Below are 7,975 nucleotides of genomic sequence, written 5' to 3'. Positions count from 1 at the left end.
CTCTAGATTATTTTATTATATATGAATCAATTTATCTCAGTGGTTAAAAGAATTGTTGTTGTTCCTAAAGGTCACGAGTTCAAGCACCAACATTTGAAGCAAGATGATTTAGCGTTTATTGTCAAATAGTTGAGAGTATTTAGAACAAATACTACTTTGTAATCACATTAGCTTAATAAAAAAAAATTGTTGTATTATTATTTTTGTATGATATGATATTTTTTATTAAGAATTAAAATAATCACCTCCAATCGTCGACTGCCTTCAAAATTTGAAGTTATTTTTATATTAAATAATTATAAAAAAAATGTCACATCATATGAAAATAATTGAAAGTGATAAAAATATGAGTAATTCAAAAGTTTAGTGAATAAAATAGAAAAATTAAAAATACAGTGAGTAGAATAAGAAAGAGAGTAAAGTTAAGATAAAATTCTGTAATTTACCAAATTGGGAAGTATGTCTGAACTCTGAAATGAATTGAACTTTCTTTTCCTCCTCATTTCCGATATTCTTCTTCTTCTTAGGGTTCTAATTGGCGGCACACCAAGAAGCTAGGTTGATTTCTTCTGTTGGAATTCAAGTGTTTCTCTTTGGTATATAATAGAGTTTCTGTCCACAGCAAGTGACTCCATCCTCTCATTCACTATTCTCACCATAAGTTTCATTTCCCCATGTTGAGTTTCCTCTCCGAAAGAATCCTCCATGGGAGAAGACCCAACAATATCAAAGCTTTCAAATGCCACAATCTTCAAAACAACCCATCACTTCCATTCTCAACCACTTCAAATCAACAATCATTTACAGTCTCTTACCTCGTGAAAACTTGTGGGTTGTCCCCAGAATCTGCTTCATCAGTCTCCAAACGTGTCAGCTTTGAAACCCCAAGTCAACCCGACTCTGTTATCGCCTTCTTAAAGGACCGTGAATTCTCGAAAACCCAAATCGCAACCATCATCGGTAAGATGCCACGTATACTTTCATCTAGTGTTGAGAAAACCCTTTTGCCCAAAATCACGTTTTTTAACTCTAAAGGGATTTCAAGCTCTGATATTACCAAACTCTTTGTTAAAAATCCACATATTCTTAGAATCAGCTTAGAGAAGAAAATTGTCCCTTCTTTTAACTTCCTTAGCAATCTGTTTCAATCAGATAATGCTGCCTTTGGTACTGTAAATCTACATCCCCGTATTTTTTTATATGATTTTGATTCTTACGTTTTGCCTAATCACAATATTCTGAGGCAAAATGGAGTGCCTGAAGTTAACATAGTTAAGGGACTTCGTCGGGTCCCCAAGGCATTCTTTGTTGCTCCACCTCTGTTTAAAGATGATGTTGAGAAAATAAAGAAAATGGGGTTCAATCCTGCGAGGTTTACTTTTGTTAAAGCTCTATATGTATTGGGTTCAATGAGCAAATCCACTTGGGAGAGAAAGTTTGATGTTTATAAGAAGTGTGGTTGGTCTGAGAAAGAGATTTTAGAAGCTTTTAAGGTTTTTCCCTTGTTAATGGCATTTTCTGAGGATAAAATTAAAGCAGTGATGAATTTCCTTGTGAATGTCATGGGGTTCCAGGCTTTACTTATTGTTAAACGTCCCAATTTGCTAGGAATGAGCATGGAGAAGAGAATTGTTCCAAGGGGGTTTTTCCTTAAAGATCTTGTTTCGAGGGGTTTACTAGAAAAGAAATTGGGGTTGAAGATGTTTCTGATTTCAGAAGAGTTGTTCCTTGAGAGCTTCGTGTATTGTTATGAAGAAAAAGCTTCTGAGCTGCTGAAACTCTATAATGAAAAACTGAACCTTGCTGCAGGGGGAAAGCTTAAGACAGACAAATCATAGAAGATATGTCGAAATATTTTCTTTATCAGTATTCTTTTCTTTCATAATTAACATTGTTGTTTATTGAGTAGAGAGGTTGATCAAACTCAGAGCTTAGATTAGTTGGTTTGTCGGAAGGAATAATTACAGACTCCAGATTGTCTTTACTATTTGGCACTCCATAGAAGCTGTTGCTTAAGATGTCTGTTAACCATTAAGCATAGGTTTTGAAGTTTTTGAAAGAATAATTGAATCTTACATGTTAGTCTTGCTATATTTTAAGTGCAACAATGTAATGTGTGTTCACTTGAGCACCTTATTTTCCTTATTTTTTATGCTATTCTGATGAGCAATATAGATTCCTCTTATATTCTAATCATCTCCTGCTAGTTCATGGTCATATTTACGATCAAGCATAACCATTTTTTACGTCTTTTGTTGGTTTGGTTTCTGTATCACTTAAAAGAAGTGTACAATTTTTCCCTGAATTTACTTTGATCTAATTCGATTATTTCAGAATCATGGGTTAGCTTTGTCGGTGAAAATGGACACGCTAGAGAAGCACAAGTAGAATACTACCCTTCCCACGCTTCAATCACCAATCAAACTCATAAACACAGCCGTAAGCAGCTGGCTGAATCTGCTCATTAAGTGTTTAATGACCTTTGCTCCAACTTTCATTAATTCAAGGAATTCATCATTAAAAATCTTTTCATTGTTAGCAATGCTCGATGCTTTTTACAATTAGCATCCATTTCGGAAATTTCAAGGTTCCTGCTTTCTGCAAAACTCTTTGGCTCCTCTGAACACCACATTATTCATCATTTCCGTGACGCCTAGATGGAGTATAAAGAATGGGGAATTCTACTTTCAACAAAATCGTCCCAATGGAGCTTCAGGTGTGATTATCCATTTATCCATCTTCAATCTTCACTGTTTTTCTTTGAATTTCATCCCAAAAGATTTCTTTTTCCTTTTCAGAAAGATTTTTGCTATGTTTGAATAACTGGGGATTTGGATATATCTATTTGTGTGGGGTTTTATAGGTTTTGGATAGATTCAATATCTGCAACTCCACTAAGAGCTACAGTGTGAAGAAAATCCGGTGGGCGTATCTGGATGCAGAATCCGTTCAGTGGCGGAGTACAAGGCAAGTTCTCCGGAAAGTGGGTATTCGATAACCAACTTGCCATAAGCATGGACAGTCTGATCTGCAATATCAGTATTGGAGATGGCAGCCTCCAAACTGCAATTTGAAGAGGTAAATTTCCCATTTCATTTAACCATTTTCTCATAAGTTAAGAACCATGTTTCGGATTTGCTTATATGTAGCATAGTAGATAGATTCGAATACGAGATATAGCTAAGTCAAGAGTACTTATTGGTATGGTATGAATTAGATGTACTGGCATTGCAGCTAGTACCGTGTGAACAATGGAATGTGATTCTTCCGAGTAGTAAAACTGTGGGTTAATTCCTATCAAAAAAAAAAAAACTGTGGGTTAATGTTTTGACCTTAGATATGGAATTTTCTGTCAATCTTTTTCTCAGAGTTGCTTATTATATAGGTTTCAAGCTTTTATGATAGTAACATAGTTTATAGATTCGAATACGAGGAGCTGTAGTAATTCAAGAACACTAACTGATGTGATATGAATCCGATGTATTAACATCGCAACTAATACCATGTGAATCATGGAATGTGATTCTTATGATCAGTGAAACTGTGTTAATGTTTTGGCCTTAGATAATGGAACTTTCTGTAAACTTTCCTCTATTTTTTCCAGTGCGTAGGTGGAATGTGTATGAAATGTGGGAGAAGTTTAGATAAGAACTAATATTTGCTAACATTTTGCCATTAACCAAGAGTCAAGATTTAGAATCCGGAAGTGAAGGAAATTGCTATAACCAAATCTGGCCTATCACTACAGAGGGCTACTAGGGAAGTGATTCCGACTTGTTGACCATGGCATGGTGGATAAAGTGCTTTCCGGTTCGGGTTCAAAGGTATCTGTTACCAATATTACTCAGCTCTCGGAATATCGAAAAGATGGTCACCTTTCTATTTATAGAAAATTTTGGGAGACTTTGAGCCTCCAGCAATTGGCTAACCCTGCAAGCTACTCGGATTGCATACATTGGTGCTTACCTGGTGTGCCTGATGTGCGGAAATTATTTTAGTGTCTTTGCATATAGCAACCGGGGGGGAGGGTGTTTAATTGTGAATTCTTTGCCTTGGGATAGTTGAGAAAAATGATTGCTTATAAGAATTGACTTCTTCCTTGTGCGTGTGTATAATTTGAGGACCATAGACTATAGAGGAGACTAGTAATAATGATCAGCCCTAAAAGAAAAACAAACCCTGGTGCACCCCTTCTAACCATCTTCTTCAGGAAGACCTCAAGAGCTGACACTCCTCAAAAGTCGTGATCTCTTGATATGATATTTGATAGGTCCACGTGATGTAATCTTTTATAAGCTGATCATATTTATTTAGTCTGTCAATGAGTAGTCATAATGACTCTATGCTTATCACTAGCTCTAAGAGTCGCTATAAAATCTTTCAATTAAGACTGAGATAAATGATTAAACTGTTCTACCTCATGGATACAGAAAATCTTAATATTAGCCAACAATCGCTCCACCTCCGTTTGTGGCTTTTTGTCAAAATGAGAAGGGGGTAAAGTGCCTATAATCGACACAACCAAATTGTCCCATCAACAGTCCCAAAACTAACAGCCAAAAAGATTTGGCAAAAGCATGCTGGATCTGCTTCATTTCATATAGCAACAACTTACCAAAAACTGATATTGTGTCCTGCAAACACCAAACTATTAGGTAATAGTTTCTTTAGTGATAAAAGTGGCAGGTGGAGTAGACAGATGCCCACACCATAATATTGCATTATAATTCACAAATATTTCTCTATTATATAAATAGTATATATAATTATGGACCGAAAACTAAACATAAAAATTATCAAGAAAAAAAAGAAGAAATTATGGCAAAAATGGGGTCCATTTATTTGTGAGAGGCAAAGAATCATTGTTTACAATTTCCACTAGGTAGCATAAAAAGAATAGATAGCAACAAAAACAAAATACTTACATAATTACATTATCAAATCGTGAAGATTTAAGTCGGTCATGCTGTGCTCTCCTCAGCTGCTATAAATACTAGGAGCTGCTCTTCTTTTAAATCATGCCAACATTCTCAGAGGGTTTTCCTTTTCTTTTCCAGTTGGTTTATTTAGCAGCCCTGCTTAGAGGTGTTCGTTTTGTTTCAGAAATTAAGTATAGAAGAATCTGTTAAGCTCAGGAGGGATAGCGCCACACATGATCTTCAAGTTTTTCTAATATTTAAATCCGATCATCGGTGGTGCTATCCATCCTGAGCTCCATGGGTTCTTATTGCTCTCGCGTTGCATGCTCCGATTGAACAACAAAATTCATGCAAATACGTGGTGCTGCATTTTCCTCTGTTCTACAGGCTTTACCAATCTTTAGGAGAAAAAAATTACTAAGTTTTTTGTTGCTTTCAAGTATTGTTTCCAAGTCCAGAAGATACTGTTATTGTTATTCTTCTTCTTCTTTTTGTTCCGTTTAGCTGCATGTGCATCCATAGTTGTAAGCAATCATACATGGTTATGCCTCTGTTAAGATGGTCCGTGTTTATTGTTTTTATCTGGAATTGAGAAAAGTATCAAAGGGTATAGGGCCTAAGTTTGTCCCTGATTTCTTGTAAAGGCTGGACCTATACCTTGGGATTTGTAGTGGTACCTTGCTACTTATTTTGGCTAATTTTTCTCCACATTAGTAAATATGACATGTTTCGGCAAAACTAAATGACAAGATTTGGGTAGAAACTTGATGAGAACAAGTAGGTTACGTCAATAGTTGATAGTTTATTTTTTTAGTTTTAGTAAAGAGTAACAGCCGATGATCAAACGATTATTGCTCGATATTTGATCTTCTATCCCCATAAGGTGGGAGAATAAAGAGTTCCTAAAAAAAATATTTTAACCCTTTTTATAGTCTTAATTGAGAGATTTTATAGTGACTCTAGGTGTTAGTCTTAGTTGTCATAAGATTGTAATAAATATTCGATGATTAATATACTAAATAGATATGATCAATTAATGATAGATTTACTATTAAAAGTTATATCATATGATCCGTCAACAGTCATGTTAAAAGTTGTGACTTTTCGAAGTAAAGGTTCTATAAATTTTATATTTAAATCTTCTTAGATTCTTTGGAAGTTATGAGGTACATGGAGATTTAGAAGTGTATATGGATCTCCGAATATTTTAAGATGCGAAAGAGATTTGAGTGAGGTACAACAAAAATATGAACTTATAGCTTTGTATTTACAGAAGTCGAATCTAAAACTGAATTCAAGAATGAGTAGGGTAAAAATAATGGAAAAAGTTGGATTAGATTGTCAACTGCTCGTATCGGAAATATACATATACGCATGGTTTAAAAAGAACTGACCCAAAGATGAGCGATATAAAAAAAATGCAGTAATCAAAACTATAAACCAGTGAATTTCATGGCTTCTAGGAAGTCCAAATCAGCCTCAGGTGTCAAAAAGTCCATAGTGTAATCTAAACCAAAACCCATCTCATCATCATGGTTGAAGGCTAAGCCATTCCCATGTCTTTGAATGTTGCTCGTTGAAGAAGAATCAACTCGATCAGAATTATAATCTTTTTCTTCCTTAATTAAGGCCAAAGGCTTCGCATCGGCTATGGCTTCGGCCGACAAACCATCCATACGCTCCAATTTGTTCTTGAAGTCGTTAAAGCTATCACCAACAGATGATGGAGTATTAAGTTGTTGCTGGCAGCTCAAAACTGGGGGCTCATCATAAAAATTACCCAAACTGTTGTAGTTATAAAATTTATCTAATCCCCCAGGTTCAACCTCCATTTCCACTTTCATCTCACTTGAAGGCTCAGTTTTCAAGTTATCATCTTCACCAAAGAAACAATTATAACTGGTATCGGATTCGATACTTACTGGCATCTCGGCTTTAACATCCTTCCAAGGCTCCAACTCCAAAATCGAAATACCCGAATCTTGGTCTTCATTATATAGGTAATTATATCTAGAACTGAAGCCATTTGCAGTGTCCTCTGCTAAATATCCTGCTTCCTCCTCCATACAAACTTGAGAACAATTTTGTTTCTCTGTCGAATTACCTTTTAGTAACATCTTTGATTCTTCAACATGTACTACTGCAGGGGACACGTAAGTAGTACTTGATTCCTTTTTAGCTCTGTCTTCATCTAAATCGGATGTCGAACCAGACTCGATTGAACATATCTCAATGGTGGATGAAGCAGACGCTTTGTTGCCGGAATTATCTACCGATCCCTTTGAATGTTCACAGGGGAAATTGAGGCGAGCGTAAGGACCGTACATAGCCTTTGCCGCTTCATCATAAGCAAAAGCTGCATCAATGGCATTAGAGAAGGTTCCAAGCCAAAGCCTGTTGTTCCCTTTACTCACAAGATGATGACCACCGTTGATGGGTTGTCGGATCTCCGCCACCCACTTCCCCCATATCCTTTGCCTTACACCTCTGTACTTGCACCCGGGATTCTCAGGTCCTCCTTTCCCTCTCATACACCCCTTTTTAGAACCTTTGGCAGGAACCTTAGAAACCCTTTGGAGGCCATTATCTTCTTCACTGAACCGAACTTGGCTGTTGTTGTTGTACCTTCTCCACTTCTCAATGGTGTCCTCTACTGATTCACCTCCATTCCTTCTTGCTCTTGCCTTCTTATTCCTACCTCTAGAACTATCCGCCATATCAGAAGAACTGCGCTTTACTTTCATTGGAAACTCAATAACAAGTGAACAAATAGAGGAAATCAGATGTGTGTGTGTGTGTGTATATATATATATATATATATATACCAGTACTAGTAACTTAATGAAGAAAGAAGAAAAGAAAAGAAAAGAAATGGCAGAAAACTTGGTAACAGGGCGCAGCAGCAGGGGTTTTAGCTTTGGCTTTGAAAAGAGCATGAGAAATGGAGATGTTGACGTTGTTATCTATATTTGGTGAAGGATTAGCTGAGGGTTTCTTGGGAACGAAGAAAAAAACACATCAGTAAGCATCATCGGGAAACATTTGTTTGTTTTTGT

The 7,975-nt window shown here is 36.2% G+C and overlaps 2 protein-coding genes and 1 long non-coding RNA gene across 3 annotated transcripts; 2 read left to right on the top strand and 1 right to left on the bottom strand.

The window, feature by feature from the left end:
- Positions 1-500: 500 nt before the first annotated feature.
- LOC120214054 (transcription termination factor MTERF8, chloroplastic-like) lies at positions 501-1,932 on the top strand. Its single transcript, XM_039212052.1, has one exon. It carries the CDS (start codon positions 675-677, stop codon positions 1,836-1,838), a length of 1,164 nt encoding a protein of 387 aa, XP_039067983.1. The 5' UTR covers positions 501-674; the 3' UTR covers positions 1,839-1,932.
- Positions 1,933-2,453: 521 nt separating this feature from the next.
- LOC120214056 lies at positions 2,454-4,262 on the top strand. The gene is made up of 3 exons (XR_005524831.1): positions 2,454-2,716; positions 2,864-3,078; positions 3,612-4,262. It is a non-coding gene; the product is annotated as an uncharacterized LOC120214056 (long non-coding RNA).
- Positions 4,263-6,330: 2,068 nt separating this feature from the next.
- On the bottom strand, positions 6,331-7,723 carry LOC120214053 (dehydration-responsive element-binding protein 2E-like). Its single transcript, XM_039212051.1, has one exon. The coding sequence runs from the start codon at positions 7,661-7,663 to the stop codon at positions 6,353-6,355; it is 1,311 nt and encodes a 436-aa protein (XP_039067982.1). The 5' UTR covers positions 7,664-7,723; the 3' UTR covers positions 6,331-6,352.
- Between the last annotated feature and the right edge of the window lie 252 nt (positions 7,724-7,975).

This window comes from Hibiscus syriacus, unplaced genomic scaffold (assembly GCF_006381635.1).
Source record: "Hibiscus syriacus cultivar Baekdansim isolate YM2019G1 unplaced genomic scaffold, ASM638163v2 tig00110050_pilon, whole genome shotgun sequence".
Classification (NCBI taxonomy): domain Eukaryota; kingdom Viridiplantae; phylum Streptophyta; class Magnoliopsida; order Malvales; family Malvaceae; genus Hibiscus; species Hibiscus syriacus.
The sequence above is the reverse complement of the archived record's forward strand: the minus strand, read 5'-3'. Positions and strand labels throughout refer to the sequence as shown.